Raw genomic sequence first — 21,812 nt, 5'->3', positions numbered from 1 at the left:
CCCTCTCTGCTGGCGTGCTCAGTTCCAAATCTTGAGGAAGCTGTCCCAGGAGCCAGTGGCAACAGCCATGCCGTCCGCCGTCACGCCCAGGCAGCTCACTCTGTTGTCGTGGCCAGAAAGGATTCCTGTTGTAGGAAAGAAGAGAGGTCAGGGAGAAAAGAGGGGCCAGTGAGAGGTGACAGGGTTGACCCTGCTGAGGACACACATCGCAGGCTGTGCCTACACGCTGTGTCTGGCCCTGTCTGTTCCTGCACCACCTGTTACAGTCACCACATGGCTAATAGGAACAAACATGCAGAAGAACTTCTGTGTGTGGTGTACAGCCACCACCCACAGGCCTGGCCAAAGGATTCTTGGGAAGGTATGGCTGGCTGAATCCTCATACAACTGCTTTCATCCTGGAGTGATGGTAGGACTAAGGTAGGAGGGGGTGCTTGTTGATAAGGCTGAGAAACAGCAGTGCTGTTGGTGGGCTGTGTTTCATGACTTTTCAGAGGATAGGGGCCAGATCAGGAAGAAAAATGTTGCATGTTCTGTGTATAAGCATCACAGAGTACCCAAAGATGTTGGATGGAAGCCCAGGTGCACACTTGGCTTGGTGCCTGGCCACCAAGTGGCACTGTGAGTACCTGAAACTGGCAAATGGCAGGCTAGGAGAAAGTAGGATATTCTGTTGGTGGTTGTGAGCAGTTTTAGCTGATAGGAGCCTTCTTGTCCCCCTTGAAACAATGTTGTTTAAAGGCTTGACTTCCTTAACATTAAAAACAGCAGCTCTTCTACACCAGCGAGAGTTGTCCTAGTTCTGGTGTGCTCCCTAAGTGCGAGAGAGCTTTGCTGGGTTTCAGTCAGTATGGCATGTGCTCTGGTTAGATAAAGTGTCTTTTCCTTGCCTTGGTAGGGACAGAGGCCCTGCAGGGAGGGGAAGAGGGGCCTCACAGAGCCACTCACCCACACGCTCTCCTTTTAGGGAGTCCCAGATGTTGCAGTTGAAGTCATCATACCCAGCAAACAAGAGCCGCCCGCTGCGGGAGAGGGCGATGGAGGTGATTCCGCAGATGATGGTCTCGTGGGAGTACGTGATGAGCTCCTGGTCTGCCCGCAGGTCAAAGAGGCGGCAGGTGGCATCGTCAGAGCCGGTGCAGATGGCTTCTCCGTTAGGGAAGAACTGGGGAGGGCACACACCAGGTTTTAATGAGGCTTTCCTCAGATCCTGGTGGAATTCCTCAACTTGTCACCTCCCTGCTAACCACCAGGAAGCCACAGAGGCAGGAAAACCTGGTGGGACCAGACACTGGATCATAAAATTTGAGTCTGCTGAAGGGGGAGACTGATACTTCTCGTAAGGCTTAATAAATCCCTTCCACTCAAAGAAAACAAATGGCCTAAGGGCTAGAGCTGTTGCAAGACATCTCAGTGCTTTATTTTAACTCCAGCTGTTAGGTTGGGCTTTGACAAGTGTCCAACCATTATTCCCCATCTGAGTTTATTCCCCAGCTGCTATTCCCCTAGCATCATTCTGCCTACGAGAGCCTTCCTCTGTCTGATCCTCATATCCCAACCTTCTCATACATGTTTGTTTCCTGCAGCCTTGCTCTGAGCAGTAAAAAAAGGGTTCCTCGGGAGCAGGTACGGCAGAAAACCATGTGGCTGGCAAGGTAGCCACGGGACAACTGAGAGAGGTTTTACTGAAGTCAGTGGAGGGTGCTTAGAGCAGCAGAGTGCAGGAAGCTGGCAGGCTCATTTGATAAGCTACAAGGATCCCAAGTCCCCACCTCTTCTGTCCGGAGCTGATCTCAGCTGAGTTAAGTATTGCTGCTGCCTCATTGTGTTTTGGGCCAGGGCTGCTGGAGCGTGCCTGAACCACAGTTCCCAGCAGCTGCTGTGAGCAGAGCTGAACCAGCACCTGTGTCAGGGTACTCAGCTCCACAGACCATGGTGGATGCTTTGGTGCCTGGGAAGACCCCTCCTCCAAATTTCAGTGAACTTGGGCCCTGCCTGCTTCGGCCTGGATCACGCGGCCAAGGTCTGAGACCCCTGTTACCCTTATGACTGTGACAGCTTCTTTCAACCTTGTTCCAAGGCTGTTTTGGAGCTGTTCCACCCCTCATTTTCCATGCCTCCCTACCACTGTGCAGACAGCATACGTACGGAGATGGCGTTGATGTCAGACTCATGCCCTGAGAAGGTCTGACGGCAGGAGCCCTCCCGCACATCCCACAGTTTGGCAGTAGCATCACAAGCCCCAGAGATGAAGAGTTTGAAGTCAGGGGAGACGGCCAAGCTCATGCAGTCTCCAGTGTGACCAATGAACACAGTCTTCTGCTGCCCCGTCTCAATGTCCCAGAGCGCACTGCAGGAGGGGAGAGGAGAGGAGAGAAGGTCTCAGAGCCAGCTCAGGCAGAGCAGGCCTACAGCTGGGCTGAAGAGCTGTCCCACTCGCAGACAAAAGGAGGGAAGCCATGGCTACAGCACGGGAAAATGGGTGAGAGCATCCCTGGAGTCAGCTGTATAAAACAGGAGATATCTTCACAGCTGTTGTTGGCAATACCTTTGCCAAAGCAGAGTTAGACTAAGGCTGGGGGTGTGTGAGGTTTGGCATATTCCCAGAAGTGTAACAGCTGAAGGGAATACTGAGAGACGGTAAGAGAGACACAAACACAAGACAGACATAAAAAATAGCAAACAGCTGAAAAAGGTCTGCTGTGTCCATGCTCGTAAGATGCAAAGCTCTTGTTCAATGGGATCCCACGCCACAGCTGGGCAAACGAGCCCTGTGTAATCCTGATCTCTGACGGAAATGCCACCTGTCCTTGGTCAAAAGGTTCTTCCAAAGCAGGTGTTGGGATGGGGTGGGGTGAATAAAGATTCAGGACTGTTCAGAGGCACAGCACAGTGAGCCCTGAGAACCAGGAACAAAAGGATCCAGGCACTGTCTCTGCAGGTGTCCCTTGCACAGAGGGCAAGGCTTGAGAAGTGGAGAACGTATGTGTGCTGCACATAAAATTAAAACACTTTCTGTCCTGGTATAAATGACTCTGTTCTTTGTGAGAACTGATGACATGGTCCCTACTGCTTGACTTGGCCTCAGCTGGGAAAAGAAGCATCTGTTCTGCCAAGGGAGGAAGAACGGATCAGGCTTCCTAAGGTGCTCCATGTGGCCTCCCCATGTAGGAGCAATTCTTCCTTAGAGAGTGGACTGCTGCAGAGCAGAAGGACTGCACTTGTTGCTGTGCTAAGAGCAGAGGTCATTCCACTAGGATGCAGAAGGGAGCACTCACCATGTGGTATCTCCAGAGCTAGTCACAATATTGTTGTCATCAAGAAATCGGCAACAGGAGAGGTATCCTGGGAAGCAGGAACAAGCAAATATGAGAAAAGGGGCAGGGATAGAAGGGTGAAGTTTGGAAGCAGGGGGCACCCAGTTGCAGGCAGGCAGTGCACACACCTGTATGGGCTGAGAGCTCCCTGCTCACTTTGACGTTGCCTTCACGAGACTTGAGGCTGTAGATGGAGCACATGTTGTCAAGGCCTCCACAGGCCACAAAATTGCCAGAGGGGGCATAGGCACAGGTCATGACCCAGGAGGAACGAAGAGGGATGGCATGAACCTGGGGTGACCAGAAACTGTGTCAAGACTCTTGGCAGCAGAAAGAACAGGTTGAGGGCACCAGCTCTGAGGGGACCCACTCCAGCATCCCAGTTTGCAGCCACCTGACTCCTACCTTGTTAGTTGTGTATGTGTCCCACACAATCAGTTTCCCATCTTGTGAGGCACTGACCATGAGTCTGTGAGAAAGGAACAAGATCATGTTAGTAGCTCTCTTCCCATCAGAGCCTTCCTGCCCGTCACACCCACGTGCTGTCCTGCACCAAGCAGATCAGCAGCAGCGCTCTCACTTGGAGTCTGTGGACCAGTGCAAGGCATAGATCTTGGCCAGGTGTCCCCGCAGGGTCCTTCGGGTCCGCATCTGGATTTGTCCAACAGGGTCCACTCCAGACACAATCTGAAGAAAGAGTGGCAGGAGAGCAAGAATTTATCCTGGACTATCAGGAGCTTTACTGCTTTCCACATCTCTGCCTCCTAACTCCTTCCTGAGTGGACAAAAGCCCCCTCAGAGTGGTGGTAGCTTGCCCAGCCAGCCCTGTCCCTCACCTGAGCAAGCGTTGTGTCTGCACAGGCTTTCCGGGCATCCTGCAGAAGAGACAAGAGCAGATGAGACATGTGCAGAAGGCAATGCCAAGTGAAACTTGGGGTCATAGTCTGAGGGCTACTAGAAGTAGGAACTATGGCTTTGCTTTGTTTGGATTGTGGCCAGCCCAGGCGGATCCTGGTCTGTGATTAGGGCACCTTAACAGCAGTCAAATGTCAGGAAGGTAAGCCAAAATTTGCTCAGCATCCAGTTCACTATGCTACACCCTTTCCATAGACCCTCCCACCTGACAGAACACCAGCTGTCTCACAGACAGAGGAGATCCTGGGGCTTCACTACACTCGTGGGACCCCTGTTCCCTCTTCTCTTGCTTCCCCTACCACTCGTCCCCCCACCATGGTGTGAAGATCTCCATTAGTGTTTAAAGGGCTGTGGAGAACTGCAGAGTGCTCCAAGTATGTAGATGGAGAAAGCCCAGCTCCAGTTTGTGGCTGAAGAGGAAGGTCTGGGCATGCAGTGGGGGTGTAGAGATGCTCTCAGCAGTTTCGTGACTGTTGCATTACCGCAATCTGCTTCTTCAGCTGCTCAGCCTCCTGCTTCATCTGTTCCATTTCCCCCATCTTTCTGACCTAGGGGTGGCTCCTCCACGTGGGGCAGCCTTGGTTCTGGGGAGACAAATCAAACGAGAGAGGTGTGAGTTAGATAGGACACTAATGCTCAGTTATGGAAGTGTAGGTGTCTCTGATAAAGGATTAGTGATCATTTCTTGGCTGAATGCTCGGTAATGTCGTGCTGTATCTGGCCACAGCCCTTAGCATTTGGGAAGATTGTGCTGGGCCTGGTCAAAGGTCTGTTTTGTCTTGGATCCTGCTTACACATACACATGCAGAAGCTGAAGAACTCCAGAGCCTCTTGCTGAGGTTTTGGCCACACCTGTCCCCTCATTTTTAACCTCTCCATTCCAAGCCCTGGGTCCTCTTCATTGGCTTCTCCCTGTTCATGGCCAAGCTGCCCATCTCAGCTCCAGAGGAGGAAACTTGATGGGGGGAGCCCATTGGCTATCTCCTACTGTTTGTCCTAGGCAAGGCCTCACCAGGCAGGACCCACCAACTCTCTGACCACCAAGGAAATCTATGGGGCTGTTGAGGTCCTCTCTCAGGGTTCCCTTCTAGTTTCAAAAACCAAACCAAACGAAAACCAAACCAACCAGCCAACAAACAAACCAAAATAAAATAAAAAGGAAGGTGGGTGTCTAGGGAAGGATCTAAGAACAACATAATAGTGGTACTTCTCCTACTTGCCCAGCCTCAGCTTTTCACTGACGTCCAAAGCGAGAGCAGCATTACTGTATGCAAGTCCTTGATGGACTTTTCTTCTGTGCCCTCGTCCCCACCATCTTTGTGCCCATGCCAAGTTTAGCCTCCTCAGTACCCCATGACGATGACTTCCACAGCTGGGTGGCAGACTCTGCAAAGAATTTCCTGCTTCTATCACTTCCCGGTGGCACTAGTTCCACTTGACAGTAGCTATATTTTGAGTTGGAAGAATCAGCAAATAACTGGTCTCTATTCACCTCTGCACCCCTCCATATTTTATACATCTTTGTCATATACCCATCTCTTTTCTAGACTGCAGAGCACACTTAGTCACTCCTCCCGTGTAAGCTGTTACGTCCTATTACTTCTGTTGTTCTGTGAGCTTTTTGCAGTTGTTTACAGAATAAAGATTATATGTTTTTTGCTGGGAGAGCAGGGAACCAGAACTGTAATCCATATTCAAGATGCAGGTGCACTGTATCATTATACAACATCTCTCTTTTGTTCTCTCTTTATTGTTATGTGCGCTTAAATCTTCACCAGTGATTCCAGCATCTCCCACTTTTGTAGACAAACGTGATCTTTAATTGCTCCAACATTTCCCCTGGATAGATGTGAGTGTCCAGATATGCTCCATGTGTTGTCCAAGAAATGTTCCAGCAGCATCTGCAGAATTTCTCCTAGTCCCTGAGGGTCACATCAGCTCCACCCGTGTTGCCTGAAGGCCTCATTTCCTCTGGTCAGTGAGGCTTTGGGTCCTTCCATACCAGGCTTGCTCTCTTGCTGTGGGCAAGCACATCCAGACAGTTCCCAAGTCCCACCTTTGCTTGCTGCTTGAGAGAGCACTTTGAGTTTCCCTTAAGAATTCCTTCCCTTGAATGTCTCCATGGCTTTCCTTTGATCCCCCAGGCACAGTGAGTTTTCACTTGTTCAAAGATTCCTGAGGCATGGCTTTGAGTGTAAGAAAGAGAAGGAGACACAGGTTTTCCCTAGCTCCTGGGAGGCTATCCCAGCAGGAGGCTATTTCAGGATGTATTTTGCAGAGAGAGAGTTGTGCCTGCTGCCTGCAAGGCTGGATAGAGCCACAGCACTGCTGACTCTTCCCTGCTCACTGCCCATGCAGGGGATGTGGCTGCCAGCCCCAGCAAATGGTGAGGGAGCAGGAGGGCAGCCCGGGGCAGCACTGTCAGGGCCCAGAGGAACATGCCACAGCCATGGCCTGGGGCTGCCAGCCTCAGCTGCACTGAAGGATAGGAACAGACCAGCACCCAAGCTGGGGCCATGCCACTGGTTTCCTCTCTCCTTCCAACACAGCAGCAGTGAGAGGGGCTCCTCGCAGCAAGGCTGCACAGCTGCACCTCATCGAGTGACCCTGGCCATGAAAGCCCACCTTCATGCCCTTCCCCTCTGGGAAAGGGCTGGCATTCCACTCCACCTCTCAGCTGACTGACAGAGTGGGGAGATGCTAGGGAAGGCCTTGCGGCTTTCAGTCAGAAGCTGCACATCCTCCTTATCCTGTGATGTTTGCCCCTCAGTTTCAGTGTACAGTCAGGCTGCAGGACTCCATCCAGCTCTGGTCACAGCCTACAGCACACCAAGTGGCACACCTGAACTTCCAGCCACCCCGTGCAGCCAACCCTACCATTGCAGCCCACACTTTGTCCTTTTCCAGTGTTCCTTAGGACTGATCCATCAATCCTAAGCACTGGATTTCATTTTCCTGCTAGGTAACCTCTTCCCTCTGACTCTCTCCTTCCAGCCTCCTTTGCTTGGTTCCCAAGTTCTTCAGGCTGTTATTTCATACACCCTTGGCTATCTGAGATCATTGTCCACCTGCCTGCCCTAACTTGTCTTTGTAGACTTCTGGTTTTGCCCACCCAGACTTGCATAGAGATGGGAACCTTGTTCCCCCTTCCTTCCAATTTCTGCTCCAGGTGAAGCTGGCTGTAGGTGTCCTCCTCATTACCCATCAGATCCCGGTCTTCCTTTCATTGCTCCTGCTTTTTTACCACTCTCTTCCCTTCTCCAGTTGTTTCTCAACTCTGGCACTAGCATGGGAATGCCAATTCACTGCTCTGTGAACATTGCATCACCCTGCACAACCAGATGAGGGGCTTTCGGAGCCATAGGCAGATCAAACGGCAGGGGCAGGATGTCGAGGACGGATAAAAAGGGCTAAATATAGAGAAGGTGCAGCTCAGGATTCTGTCTGAACCTTTAAATCCCTCTGAGGGAACACTCTAAATGAAGTTGGGAATTGTTCTCAGTCTCAGAAGCACAAGGAGCCACAGATGAGTGATAATAGCTCCATCTTTCCCTGTCACCTCCATCCGTCACATCCCAGTGCAATTTGTGGAGAGCGAGTTACCCGATCCCCAGCGTAGTGCAGCTGCCTTCCAGGAGGACCAGGGCAGGTGTGCAAAAGAGCAGCTCGTTATGGTCATGTAAATTTAGGGCAGGAAATGGGAGGAACAAAATGGGGGAAGAACAGAGGAAAGGGAAATGGGGTTTCCTCCTTGACCAGCAGGACCTTAGGGATACACATTTCTTGTGGATCTAAGGATCAGCTCACAGTTGCTCATGGTGGGTGCCCAGGCTAGTTTTAATGGGAAAGGCTTCTAAATGGTGCACCCGTGGTGCTTTCTGGAAGTAAGGGCTCTTTCCAGTGAATGCTAAGCAGTAGAGGAAACCAAGTCCTTAGGTGCCTTTGAAAAAAGCAATTCACAACCCTCAGCACAGCTACTGACAGGAGGACCTTGGCACCAGCACTGTTCCAGCATTGCACCTCCTGCAAGCATCACCAAGGAGCAAGCACGGCACAGCCAAACAGAGCCTGGGCTTGGTCAGTTCATGCCAGCCCTGTTCTGAGCTCAGCCTTAGCTGTGTTCATCCAGTTCACAGCTCTTGGCTTTTGAAATCACGTTTCATTTCTTCTGCTCTCCAACATGACAGTTCTTTCCCCTCCTGCTTTTTCTAACGAAATTCCTGCCGCAGCACTCCTGTCTTGTGGGCAACCAAACCCATCCTGAGTCCTTCAGTGTCTGCTCATAGCAGATGGAATGCCTCCTACTGTGGTGCAGGACGGAGGGGGATCTGGAATCATTCATCTTCTGCCTTTTGCTGCCACACCCTGACTGTTCAGAGCAGCGGCCAAATCCCTTGCACCATGCCATGGAGGTGGCCCAGCTTGCTCCCTGGGGGCTGTCCCTCTGAGTCACCTGCATCACTCCCTGGTGGGGATAAGGGTGCAAGTAATGGGTGGGAAAAAGAGGGAAGGTGGACCCTCTTATCTGTTCCTGGGTAGCTTCCCCCACACTGAGGAAGGAGTGGTCGCTCTCTGAAATGCTGGGAGAGGGCTGTGAATGAAAAAGGTGCAAGAAGGACTCAGTATGAATAGGCAGTGTCCCTGGGTCTCTGTGTAATCCCTGACTAGCTTCCCAGGCTCGCCCTGGTGACCCTGGGCTCCTTGCAGAGCCGGATACAGAGATGATCCCTCTCTCCTGTGATGGAGATCAAAGGTCAGGGTAAAATTACCCTGCTCTGCTCCTTGCTTTCCGAGGGCTCCTTCTCCACCCAGAACAGCAGCCAGCTGCAAGGAGGTGTGCACAGGGCGCACTGGGAGCGCAGGGCTGTGTACCAGCAGTGAGTGCCAGGTCGCTCAGGGGAGGTGTTACCCTCCCGCTCCAGTCTGGAAACTGGTGAGATTTACCTGCCAAGTGGAGAACAAGGAACCCCATCCCAGTGCAAAGCCCCCTCACCACTGTAAAGACACCTCAGTGCTAACCCCAACTCCTTTCCCACTGTGATCTTACCCTCCCTCATCCTCTGATGGGATGAGCCCTTGTTCATCAGGATCCTCCCCTCAGAATCACTCCAAGAAACTCAGCATACCAAATGCCAGATTCACCAAGGTGACCTCAGGCATCGCAAGGCAGTAAACTTACCGGGACCTGTGGAGCAAGGTGGGTTGCAGTCCCCTCTGGATGGGACCCTCACAGCCTGCTTCCCTTGCCGAGAATGGCTCCTCGCTGCCCAGAAGCTCCTTGTACCTCTGCAGTCTCCAGTCAGTCCCGTTCGTCCACCCAGCAAGTCCCCTGCTCCCTCTCTGCTCCTCAGCCTCTCCCAGGACTGATCTCCCCATGGGGAGCTGGAAGGCTGTGGACGGGAGGGGTTGGGGGAGGGCTGATTCCAGGAGCAGCGTCAGGCAAATTAAATCAGACACCAGAGACTTGGGGAAATCGGATTGGGACGTAATGCAAAGCAGGTGGATGGGGAGGGGTGAAAAGAGAGAGTAGCACACTGCTCCTGAAGGGAAAGAAACAATCCTGGGCGGATTTGACTCCCTCTGTTTATATCAGCAACAAACTAATAAAGTGAAGATTAGCCAGAACACGCTAGGATTATCAGCCACCAGGGCAGGGCTTGCTGTACCTCACAGCCACAGGAATTCCTGCTTTCCCAGGGACAGCATGCCACTTGTGTCCTGGGCTGGGCAGAAAGAGGAATGATGCCACCACAGAGGGCTTGCAAAGGGAAAACCAATGGCACGGCCACCACACCCACTCTCAGCTGCAAACGGGGCTCTGGATGGGGAAAACAGAACTGGGCATAGGGGCCAGGGGTGGCAAAAGATTTGGTGGCATGCCTTTTGGCAGCCACTTTAGTGGGATGCTGCGAGGGGATTATCTTGGCCTCAATCTCTTTTAATCTCTCCTGCAGCTTTGGCCCAAGCCCGAGATAAATACCTTTTAACGGATCTCATCTGACGTCAGGAGGCCATCAGTCTAATCACCCAGGCCACCTTTGGGCAAAGCAAGCCAGAGATGTGGACACTGGCCCCTCAGGCCCCAACATGTCCTCATCAAACAGAAACCACCCAGCACTCCCCCCACAAATCATCGGGATGGACCTGTGAGTGCTGGGATGTGACAGGCCCCTTGCCAGGGAGAGGGAATTTGAAATGCACACACTCAAAGTCTTTCCTGTGACCCTGGGGAGGACGGGAAGCAAAAAGGGGTGCCAACACAGGTTTCCCCAAGCTTGGTGCTAAGAAGTGTCAGGATTCAGGCTGAGGAAAGACTTCCCCTTCCATGGAGCAGGGGCCCTGTGCCAACAGTGACAAGAGGATCCACCTACCTACCTCTTACACCACTGGCCCTGCCTCTACAGATTTCTTCCACTTGAACTGCACTTGGGGTCTCCATGCACAACTCATCAAGGCTTGAGTGTCATGACCACAGATTGATCTCTTGCTCTAATGCTTCCCAGGAAAAGGGTCACTGCTCTTTTTGATACTCCATATCCACCCCACTCAATTCCTATTTGGCTACAATATAATCCCATCTCGGGATACTAATCCCCTGGGCAGTGACAGCAGATTGTCTATCAGGGTGGAAAATGATAAACAAAATCTCTCTTCTGCTTTCAGGGACAATTTCGTGCATGCAGAGGGGAAAAAACCAAAACAAAAAAAAAAGAGGCCCTGCGACAGAAAAACGTAAGTGTACAGTGCTTTTTCTGAAAGGCACTCCTCACCTTTTCCATGTTAGCCATGTCAGAGCTCTTGCTCTCCCTTATTGGAGATCTCCCTCATACCTGGCATCTGGGCAAGTACTTTGTTATCTTTCACTGAGGGCTCAATGCCCTTCCATCATTTGTTCATTAAATTTCAATCAGAAACAAATGTGCACGTCTCCCTGGTATACAGACTCAAGCTCCCATCAATATCTGTGTCCAGCATTTGGCTTTTATTCCATATATTCACAAACCCTCATCTTTCCTGTCTCAGGTCACCTGCAAGGTTCTGGACTTTGGAGGTGCTTAGGAAATTCAAAGGCTTTAGTTTTCACTTCCCGAATGTGAGACAGCCCTTGCTGAAAGACTCCAGGCTCCTCCTCCCCCTCTCAGATTTAGCCCCTGGATAGCCAAGAAGTTGGCACTGAGAGGAGAGGGGTGAGAAGACCTTGTCTTCTTACTTCTGAGTGAGACAAACACGGTGAGCCAGTGAAGAAAGTTCCTGTTGTCACTGACTTCCACACTGTGCCCTTCTCCCACTTCTCAGCTGCTGGGACACCACAGAGAAGAAAGCTGCACCCCTCCCCATCACTACGGCTCTACCACACTAATACACTGCTCCAGGCCTCCGTGGTCCCGGTCCTCCCGTGACCTGCCAGGCCATGGTGTGTGACAGTCCACAGGGCCCCGTGCACTCAGAACTCATCTCTGGCCCGTAGCACCTTGGGGTGCTGCTTCCTGTCTGAGCCAGGCCTCTGTCTCTGATCTGCAGGCTTGGTTCCACGGCTGGGAGCACGAGGCTCTGAGGAGGATCTGCTGCTGCGATCAGTTCCCTCATGTTTATCTCCATCAGGCTGGTCCTGCTCCACAGCCCTCTGCTTCATCAGCTCCTCTGCCTTCACCCGTTCCTGCAGCCATGGAGACAGAAATTATGTGAATCCTCCCTGCTGGGATCTCGACCCTGCTCGCAGGGGCTGACAAAACACATCCACCCAAATGCCCCAGAGCCCATTCCCTCCTGCAGGACCCATCACAGGCCCTCCACCAGACACCTTGTCAGAGGGCAACCCCCAGCTACTGCACTAGGCCCTGCCCCAAAGGAAAGCCCAAAAGCTGTTCCTCAGTGGGATTTGATCTCACTTGGAGGTACTTGTATTTGTTTCTTCAGCGTGGCCCTTCACCTGCTCAGCATGTTCCTGGGAGTGTGTGTACCAGAGGGCAACGGCGCAGCGCCTTCCGCGGCTCACGGCCCACACGCCATGGGGGTTCTCCTTGCCAGAGCTGAAGGCTACCAGCCTCCCACACTTCGGATGCACCTCGGCCTGCCAGGAGAGAGAGAAGAGATCATGAAGCCAGCAGACCCCTGCTCTGGAGTACACAGTCCTACAGAGGTGACAGTGCCTCTGGGAACATGGAAGAGCAGAGAGCTGCTAGGCATCTACAGCCAGTCTAGGAGCAAGGCAGACCTTGGAGAGGGACAGAGAGAATCAATGGGACAACAAAGGTCACAGACACCTGCAGACTGGAAGAGCCTGGGAAATCTCGGCCAGGAAAGAGTCAAACTCTCCTCTGTCTGAGATTTGCCTCAATTTGCCTTTAGCTGCCCCTATTTGAATCTGCCACTGCACCAGCACTAGATTGGTTTTGGAGTGGCGGGATCCAATAACCAACCAGTTTTCTCCTGCCCAGACTAAGTCTCACCCTCAGTCCTCTCACCCTCTTTTGGCCAGTCCCAGACTTACTGTGACAGTCACAGAGTCCATTTCAGTGAAGAAAAGGCCCCCACCTTGGAAGTCATCATTGAGGTAGAGAATGCCACTGTGGACAAACAGAAAAGCACATATGTACGGTGAAGCTTATTCCTCCCAAGTGCTTCCCCACACTCCTTGTCACAGGTTCAAAAGGCGAGCAGACCAGTTAGCAGGAGAATCCATCTTAGGGTGTTAAACCCAGCAGTGCCTAGCTCAGGGGAGTCCCTGAGCTGCAAGCCACAGGAGGCTGGGAGAGTATGCCAGGGAATTAGCTCTACACGCTTGTCCCGTTTTGTTTTGGTTTGTTCTTAATCCCCTGCAGCATGCATCTGTGGCACTGTTGTGGGCTTGGGATGGATCTTGTTTCTAACCTGTTGTTTATGTTTCAAGGTTGGGAATAATCCAACGCCTGGAAGAGGAGATTGATCAGCAAAGAAAGCCATGTCTTAACAGCCAAGGAATTTCAGGGTAACATTAGAATGATCAAAAAGAGGCCTGCTGCATGCAGAAAAGAAAACTGAAACAGGAAACTTCTTTACTAAAGTTATACAAAAAGAGAAATAGTGACGCCACTGCATAGCACAGGTGAGATCACAGTTAACTAGGTGAAAGAATGGACCACAAACTACCTGAGTTCCTCTTGGTATTCAATTTAAGCTGATAGAAAACACCAGAGGAACAACAGAGGCTCTTAATTACTGGGACTGGGAGGAAGAAATACAAATCAATGCTGTGGTTGCTGAAGCAGTGTTAAGGACATAAGGGCAGTGAGAGGATTACCAGCCCTGAAACCCAGGAAGTTATAGCTCTTCTGCCAGAGGGTTTTAATAAGGCTGTGAAGCCAGGGTGGTGACATGAGTGGAGAAAAACAAGGATAGCTCTCACACATCCAAAGGCACAGGAAGATAGGGATAATGGCTGCAGCATAAACAGACCTGTTATCCTGACCTCAATAGTCTGCAGGGCTTTAGACTCCATTTCTGAGAAGGGTAATTGGAGGACAAAAAGTAAATGGAAAATGGTCTTAAAATGTAACATGGGGGTACTAAAAGCAGATTGGGCTACCCACATAACGTTTGAAAAAATAGTGGATTTTCCAAGGAAACACTTGCTCAATCTCAGCAGTTTGGACTCTGGTAAAAGGACTCAGAATGGTGCCATGGGGGAAATTTCTAACTAAAAGAGAAGGTGAAGACAACTGTGAACAGCACACAGGGACCAGCGCACCACTGGCACACAAAGGAGCACGGTGCACCCAGAGCAGCATCACTGGGACTTGTGGGCCCCAGGGTCCAATCCTGTTCAATAGCATCATTAATGCCCATAGCACAGATCCACAGAAATGATCCAGGAAGTTTGGAACACAGGGACTTCATTCAAAAGGACACTGTAAGAGCTCAGCCCTTGTGACCTGGTTGGGCAGTCACAACTCAAACTGCAAGAGGACAGGGATACTCCCAAAAATAGGTCAGTAGCATAGATTCTAGGAAGGTATTTTACCATCCATTCAAGTGGAAGTCAGAGAACCCAAGGATCAGTGAAGTGACAGCCTTTCTCACAGGAGGGACAGAGATCTAACTAGTTACATGACAAAGCCTGGTAACTTAACAATCTGGTTATACCAAGTAAACACCAGTATCCAAAGGGAAACAACTCAACGATACTGGAATTCCCTCTAAGTCCCGTATCCTCATCACAGCTGCTTAGAGATTTCTGCTCTGGATACAGCTACCATTCAAGGAAAAGATAAGTAAAATTTCTGGATGCTCAAGGATGAGATGGCAAGTAGGAGGAATCAGCTGTAGTGAACTGACCTCATCTGGCTGCAGTGTGCAACAACTGGCATCATCATTAAAATATATTTCAGGTTCTTTCACAGAAGAGTAACAAAACTTGCCACAGGCTGGAAAAGACATAAACTCTCACGTGGAATGGAAAAACCCAACACAAAGTATTGGCAGTGAATCTTGAGAGAACAGTCACTGAAGTACACTGACTGCTCAAACAAAAGAAATCCAAGGAGCTTGACTAGCCCTCTCCTGCAATTCACAGGAGACTGTAAAAGATGGAACCTGACTACAAGAAACAGCCTGTCAGAAGGGCTGGCAGCTGACTGCAGTACTGTAGTAGACCCACAAAATAACAGTTTGAGATCATGGTTCTAACGTGTGCAGCCTCCCAGCCTCATTCTGCTCTCTCTTGAAGCTGGCTGTGAGAAGTAAGGAGGGAAAAAGGGCAGGTCTTCCCAGACCAGGGAAGGTGTTTCACAGCTTGTTCTGAAGCCACTGATGCAGCCTTCTGCCTGACGCTACAGTCTGGGATGGCTTTGAGCCAACCATCACCTGGCTTCTATAAGCTAAGCTCATCCTCTGATGGGGCCAGGGAAATCTTCACATGATCTAATGAAGGTGCTCTTACCTGTAGTCCCTGTACACATAGGCAGGAGGTTCTTTCCAGCACTCTTGCCCCTCAGGATCCAAAAGACAATTATCAGCGTGGACAGGATGACTAAGATCCATGCGACCTTCCTGCTCCCCTGAAAAGTTACAGAAAGGAGTATGGGCATTTTTGGTTTCAAGAAAGAATAAAGCAGAGAGAAAGGGGTACAGTGAGAATAAAGGGAGGACAGTCTCCTGAGAGCATGTGGCTGGGTGTGAGGAGACTCCCTGGGAGACAGGGACTAACAGGATGAAAGATTCTTTACCATCTACAGCTGTGCGACACACAAGGTGTGTGAATGAAAAATGGAGTTTCTTTCCAGGAGTAAAATAGGATTCTATGATTTTCCGAGATTTCTCACTAGCCTGCAGAAGCAATCTGGCGTCTCTCCATTCCACGTCCCCATTTTGGGCCAGCTACAAGTGAAAAACAAGTCTGTTACAATACTTACAAAGACACTGTAAGGAATGATACACGTACACAGTACAGAAGAAGAGACATCTGTCAAGTCCTGTGGTCACTCAGGCAAGAAAAGAACACATTTTCTCATTTAAATATGACTCAGGAGTACAACTGCACAGCACAGCAATTATTTCCTTCTACTCGGCCCATGAAGCCACATCTGGAATGCTGCATCATTTTGGCTCTCCCACTACACAAGGGATACTAGCAGACTGAAGTGAGTCTTGAATGAAGGGTCTTAAGATGGCAGGAGTGTTGGAGCACATGGCTTAGAAAAAGAAGCTGAAAGATTTCGCTTTCTTCAGTCTAGAGAAGAGAAGGCCAAAGGAACATCTAAGTACAGCCTCCTGTCACCTAAAAGGGGGTTACAAAGGACATGGAGACAGTGTCCCCTCAGAGAGACACACTGAAAAGAGGCAACAGACAAAAGCTGCAGCAAGGGAAATCTTGCTAGATATAAAGAAAAATTTCACCCTCACAAGACTGGTACAGCACCGACAAAGGTGCCCAGAGAGGCTGGAGAATCTCCACCCTTGGAAATGTTCAGGACTTGCCTATGCAAAGAATTGAGGGATTTCATCTAGCTTTGGAATTAGACATGCTGCGAGCTAGAGGTCAGATTAGAGATCTCAAGAGGCTCCTTCTACCTTAATTTATTCTCCAGTTCTAAACTAAGCATGTCTGTAAGGCTGCCTCACAGGAACAAGCAGTCCCAAAACCCTGCCTCGCAGGAGAGAAAGCACTTGCCAAGCCCTCCACGTACGACATCCCTGAATGTGATTGAGGAGGAAGCAGGTCACAGGAGACCACACATGTTGCAAGGGAGACACCACCCAGAGTGCAATTCACAGAAGAAAATGCTCAGGTGGCAAATTCTCTTTCTGGACAATTAAGAAGGCAGCAGACTCACAGATCCATTTTACCTGCATGGCCTTCAAAACAGTTAACCCTTCAAATCTCTCATGTGGGGTGTGAGGCGACCGTCTTGCCCGGTATCCATCTCCTGCTTCCCCTGCTGCCTGGAATAAAAGGATACAGATGATATGCATGAGGCTACCACCTCTCCTCCATGGAAACCCTACTGCCCTGCCTGCTGAGGAGGAAAGCACACAAGAGTTCTTACAGGATCCTGGCCTCACCTTTGTCAGTCGGAGGAGGTCCTTACACTCAGACTCTGTCAGCACTCTGTCGAACACAACCCTCTGGGTTCCATTCATCTGCTGGGAATCCATTGTGACAGCAATACCCTCGAAAGGCAAAGGACCTGTTGAGAAGCAAGCACAGATAGGCATGAGCAAGCTTTGGACAAGAATCCCTCAGACACCAACCCCCAGCCTGGATAAGGAAGTGGAGAGACACTATACATTCTCTGAGAAGACAGGACAGTTCCCCAGAAGTGCCCATTCCTCGCAGACCCCTCACATGCTTCAGGGGAACCAGAGCAGCAGCTGGGGAAGCTGGCCTACAGCGCGTGCTTCAGGAGCCAGCAGAGACTTGGGACTTGCTGGGAGAGCAGCAGGGAGCTGGGGGAAGTTGAATGCACTGTGGATTGTGGCAGCAGAACAGGTCCAGCCTACTGGAGTGAGGCTCTGGAGAAAAGAAGCAGGTAAACACCTCCATCAACCCTCCTTTCAATCATCTTTCATCAACATCTTATGCCAGAATTATCTCCGGTGAATCCTTCTACTTTCTTCATCCCCAAAGAGAAAGACTGGATATTGGCTAGTGATTTGGCTTGTTGATCTTTGGCCTTGTTTCCCAGCCCCTTTAACCTCTCAGTGGTGAGGAATGCCAAGGCACTCAGGCCCTCAGAAGGCTCTGCTCTCACATGTGCCACAGCAGAGAACCACTTGGGGTCATTTTAAGCAAAGACTCCAGGACAGAGCCCTGAGGCTCCGTATCCACACATAAGATTAGGGGACCAGCAAGAACATGAGACTGCACTGCACTCTGTATCATTCAGCCACAAGTCCTTCGGACTTACGTTTTTCAGGGAAAGACTTGCCCAAGTTAAATAGTCTGCTTCCAGTTTCCATTTCCCAGCCCCTCCCTCCATGTCCCTTTCAGAAAAATGCTGATTGAAGTTGGGCTGGTGGTTGAACCAGGTTTGGTGTAGACATTCCTGGCACACTGAACAGGGATCTGCACATCCACAGGCTTGTCACATACTCAGGCTGCTCTCAGCTTCTCCAGCCACAGTGCCCTTTGAGTACACATGCCAGAGATGTACACAGCGAGATTTTGCAAGATTACACATGCATCAAAGAGGAGGAAAAGAACAGTGAGAAGACCTGCTGAGCCATTCAAGTGAGTCTGCATCTATGCTAGCATTCAAATGTCTGAGGATGGAAGAAAAGACAGCACTTAGCCTGACTAAGCCTGGCTGGCTGCAAGACCTCCTTCAAGCTCTTTTACTCACCCCTCTTCCCCCTCTCTTCCACATCCAGAGTTTCCTGCTTTTGCTTCTCCTGATCCTCTCTCGGGAGCAAGGGAAAAAACAGAGACCAGGGCTGTCAGTACACAGAGCTATGCCTAACCCTCCTCTGTAGTAGCATTTCACATCCTTCCTGTTGTGCCCATTTCTCTACATACTACTGTTCCTTGTACCATCCCTACTTACACTGCAGTCCTAGCAGACATGCCCAATCTTACCTGTGTTTCTCCTTTAGGTTTTCAGGAATCAGCTCATCTGGAGTCCAAAGATCCTGTAGGAACAAACACAGGTGGTTCAGTACACAACAAACCTTGCAGTGCTTCTCCAGTGAGTATCGGACCAATCATTGTGGCCCACCTCTCAGGACAGACAAATTGAGCCAATGCATATGGTTACAGCACCAATTTCAAACTAACTTCAGTCCTGGAGCAGCAGAAAGGCCTTAAAAATCCACCTCATAAGGACTTGGGGATCCCTCTCATCAGCATCTGATCCTTTCTGGATCACGGCCTACTAAAGTGAATTCTGACAACAGTATCCATGAAACCATGGCAGGAAGATTAAGATGATACTGTTACTTACAGGGTCATTAAAAGTTTCTCCTAGATGCTCCACTGCATAATAAATCAACTTCTTCTCCATCAAAGATCTCTGCACATAATGCTGAATACTCTAAGGAAGCAAAGAGACTGTCAACCAACCACCCCACAAAGGACAACCCCATCTCTGTCCAGGGCAGAAACCTGCCCCATGACACTGCTGTGCACAATCAAAGCTTGTTTTTGTCCTGAAGGCACACTGACTGTGATAGACCAGAAGTAAACCCAGGCTCCAGTTTCTTCAGTCCTGGGCTTGGGTTTACCTTTTTGTCTCCTGAACTGCAATCATGTCCTATGGGACAGGGAAGGACCAAGAAGTGGAATTGTAACTACCTGTCTGGCTGCGACAGCTGCGTCCTCTCCCAGTTCTGTGCGATACTGTTTCATTTTCTCCAACGTGGGCTCGTCCATCGGATAGAAGAGCAAGTAGGAAGCAGCACATTCAGCAGCTAGTGTCTGGTTCCCAACTTGGGCAGGGACAGAAGAGAAGGGACAGACATGTCTCTGAAAGACTCAAGCGGCGAATGCGTACAGGCCAGCAGCGCCCAGTGTCCCTGTCAGGATCTGGCAGCCGGCCCTACACCAAGTATGCATCAACCCCTGCCTCTACCCAACGATGGGCAGAGAAGACAGGAAATGAACCTGCTACAGAACTGACCTGCCTTTAATACTTATTGGGAGCTGGTTTAGAAGAAACTGATTAAAAGTAAGTATATTTTGGAAGAGAGATGGTCCCACCTCCCTCATGCAACAGACAAGATGAGGGATCTAGTGGCTTCTTTGAGATAGAATTTTTACCAGTGGTCTGACAGAGGAGATAAGAGACAGTTGGGTCAGTGTGGGGAGGAGCAGGGGTATGCAGAAGGGATGAGGACTGAGGGATGTGTGAAAGTCACAGAGCGACAGGATGATCAGTGTCATAACAGGCCATCAGTTCAGCAAGGGCAAGTAGGGCTGACTCAGAGGGAACACCACTGCTGAGGTGAGATGCACATGTAGCCTCTAGGTAGGAAGCGGGAGCCTGGTCTGGAGCCATGTACTGAAAAGGAGGGTATAAAACACTCAGCAAATAGCTGGAACAAGGTCTTGAAAAAGTGCGCTGGAGGAAAGACACAAAGTGTAGAACAGCCTCACATCACAGAACCTGTGCAGTGAGACTGAAGAAGACCACAAGGGACAACTCCCAAGGTGGCCACAGGCTTAAACAGAGGTTTTGGGAAGAGTTAGGGGGCAAATAGAAGTAGAGCTCAAGTCAGTGTGCCACTCTTCCCCATGACAAGCTGCCCTCCAGGATCAGAGGCAAAGGGCAAGTGTAGTGGTGCCACAGCATAACCTGCTGGTTTGTGGCTCTGCTCACCTTGGCTGTAGGCAAACTGCAGTAAATCAAGATGAGAGGGTATGAAATCTTCTGTGGCAGAAATTCTCCCTGGCTTTGTAGCAATTTCCAGGACGCACTGCTGCCTGCACTTCAAAACCTGAATATAATGGGCTGCAAGAGAGAGGAGCAAGAAAGGCAGTAGTCCGCACTTCTTCCAGACAGGAGTGCTGGGAGATGGGATGTGCCCAGTGTGGGGAGCACAGCCTTCCTACCCAATGCTGTGTGCCTCTAACACTACCTGCAATGGCTTCATACAGGCCAGGCTGCATTTTCTCCTCCTCATCCTCATCCTCCCAAGGCCCTTCACACAGGGCACGACACTCTTCCAGTGCTGACAGGGCCTCTGAGAGTGACTCCTCCAGCCTGGCCACGGCCTGCAGGTACTCATCTGCATCATAGTGCTGCACGCCAGTCTCATACGCTTCCTGTGAAGGACAGATCCAGGTCCCTTCATGAGTGTGGATGCCCTGAGACTTCCGAGTCACTCACGGGGTGGTGCTGACATATCGGGGCCCGCCTGCTCATGCAGAATCAACCACACAGTGACAGCAAATCTCAGACTTAAGCCAAATAACTGTCATCAAAAAGCCTCTCTGTCACACTTGCACTGGTTTGTCCTCACCTTGAAGAGAAGGCTGCAGAGAGATCTTCCTGCAGCCTTTCAGACACAAAGGGGTCTGAGCAGGACTTTTGACCAAGGCCTGTAGTGACAGAACAAGGGGCAATGGTATTAAACTGAAAAAGGGTGTTGATGGAAGATAAAATACTTGTTGGATTGGAGATAAGATACTCATTATGATGACTGTAGTGAGACACTGGAGCAGGTTGCCCAGAGAAGCTGTGGATGTCCCATCCCTCAAAGTGTTCTAAGGCCAGGTTGGATGCGGCATTGAGCAACCTGATCTAGCGGAAGGTGCCCCTGCCTATGGCAGGGGGTTTGGATTAGGTGATCTTTAAAGGTCCCTTCCAAGCTAAATCTCTCTATGATTCTGTGTATGGGGGCCCTGTCTCAAGCCATGGCCTTTGTGTGGGAACAGATCAGGGTCCCAGACTGGTCCCTAAGGTGGAATAAGAGTTGCTCATGCATGACTCTGCACTGAGCCCTCACCCAGTGCGGCGTGGCCTCCAGGTCCCGGAAGCTGTCTGACTTCACCCCTGACATACGCCGGTACTTCTCGATGTCCTCCCGCATTTGGAGGTGCTGGGGATTAGCGACGAAGAAGGTGTGAGCGGCAGACACGGCCTGATCCAGCTTCTTCAGCTGTGGAGAAAAGGCAGCAGTGCCTGTCATGCTCCTGCAGGTCTCTGCTGTTCACACCCACCCCTCACCCCAGCTGCTCCCCGGGTTCACAGAATCACAGAATTACAGAATGGGTCAGACTGGAAGAGACCACAGCAGGTCATCTGCTCCAACCTCCCTGCACAAGCAGGGTCGTCCTATAGCACATGGCACCAGATTGCATGCAGATGGTTTTGGAATGTCTCCGGTGACGGAGATTCCACAACTGCTCTGGGCAATTTGTTCCAGCGCACAGTCACCCGCACAGTAAAGAAGTTCTTCCTAATATTCAGGCAGAACTTCCTGCGCATCAATTTCTGCCTGTTGCCTCTTGTAGTGGCTGGCACCAGTGAGAAGAACCTGGCTCCATTCCCTTGGCAACCCCCTTTCAGATATTCATACGCATCGATAAGGTCCCCTCTCGGTTGTCTCTTCTCGAGGCTGAGGGAAAGGCGTCCACACCCCCTCGGCCGCCCGGCGACCCTCCAA

The 21,812-nt window shown here is 50.7% G+C and overlaps 2 protein-coding genes across 2 annotated transcripts; both read right to left on the bottom strand.

Moving 5' to 3' along the window:
• GNB3 (G protein subunit beta 3) lies at positions 1 to 9,731 on the bottom strand. Its single transcript, XM_008631818.2, has 10 exons — positions 9,412 to 9,731; positions 4,715 to 4,816; positions 4,154 to 4,192; positions 3,898 to 4,004; positions 3,723 to 3,786; positions 3,446 to 3,608; positions 3,279 to 3,345; positions 2,149 to 2,350; positions 949 to 1,165; positions 1 to 125 (listed from the first exon to the last, which is right to left on the bottom strand). The coding sequence occupies exons 2-10, from the start codon at positions 4,769 to 4,771 to the stop codon at positions 19 to 21; spliced, it is 1,023 nt and encodes a 340-aa protein (XP_008630040.1). The 5' UTR covers positions 4,772 to 4,816; positions 9,412 to 9,731; the 3' UTR covers positions 1 to 18.
• A 1,460-nt stretch (positions 9,732 to 11,191) lies between these two features.
• On the bottom strand, positions 11,192 to 21,335 carry P3H3 (prolyl 3-hydroxylase 3). The gene is made up of 14 exons (XM_008631928.2): positions 21,153 to 21,335; positions 20,283 to 20,469; positions 20,024 to 20,155; positions 19,000 to 19,133; positions 18,650 to 18,739; positions 18,286 to 18,338; positions 18,053 to 18,111; positions 16,773 to 16,897; positions 16,557 to 16,652; positions 15,437 to 15,587; positions 15,151 to 15,268; positions 12,724 to 12,799; positions 12,163 to 12,303; positions 11,192 to 11,889 (listed from the first exon to the last, which is right to left on the bottom strand). The coding sequence occupies exons 1-14, from the start codon at positions 21,333 to 21,335 to the stop codon at positions 11,677 to 11,679; spliced, it is 1,758 nt and encodes a 585-aa protein (XP_008630150.1). The 3' UTR covers positions 11,192 to 11,676.
• Positions 21,336 to 21,812: the final 477 nt, after the last annotated feature.

The sequence above is a fragment of the Corvus brachyrhynchos genome, unplaced genomic scaffold (assembly GCF_000691975.1).
Source record: "Corvus brachyrhynchos isolate BGI_N302 unplaced genomic scaffold, ASM69197v1 scaffold3, whole genome shotgun sequence".
Classification (NCBI taxonomy): domain Eukaryota; kingdom Metazoa; phylum Chordata; class Aves; order Passeriformes; family Corvidae; genus Corvus; species Corvus brachyrhynchos.
This window is presented reverse-complemented; position numbering and strand designations above follow the sequence as displayed.

Coding starts and splice junctions, on each gene's coding strand:
- GNB3 (XM_008631818.2), bottom strand. CDS start 4,771: ATGGGGGAAATGGAACAGATGAAGCAGGAGGCTGAGCAGCTGAAGAAG. Junction 4,005..4,153: donor CAGACACAACGCTTGCTCAG/GTGAGGGACAGG, acceptor CTCTTTCTTCAG/ATTGTGTCTGGAGTGGACCC. Junction 3,346..3,445: donor GGAGCTCTCAGCCCATACAG/GTGTGTGCACTG, acceptor CCTGCTTCCCAG/GATACCTCTCCTGTTGCCGA.
- P3H3 (XM_008631928.2), bottom strand. CDS start 21,335: ATGACAGGCACTGCTGCCTTTTCTCCACAGCTGAAGAAGCTGGATCAG. Junction 19,134..20,023: donor GCAGTTTGCCTACAGCCAAG/GTGAGCAGAGCC, acceptor TCCCTGCCCAAG/TTGGGAACCAGACACTAGCT. Junction 12,800..15,150: donor TATGTGTACAGGGACTACAG/GTAAGAGCACCT, acceptor GTTTGTCCACAG/TGGCATTCTCTACCTCAATG.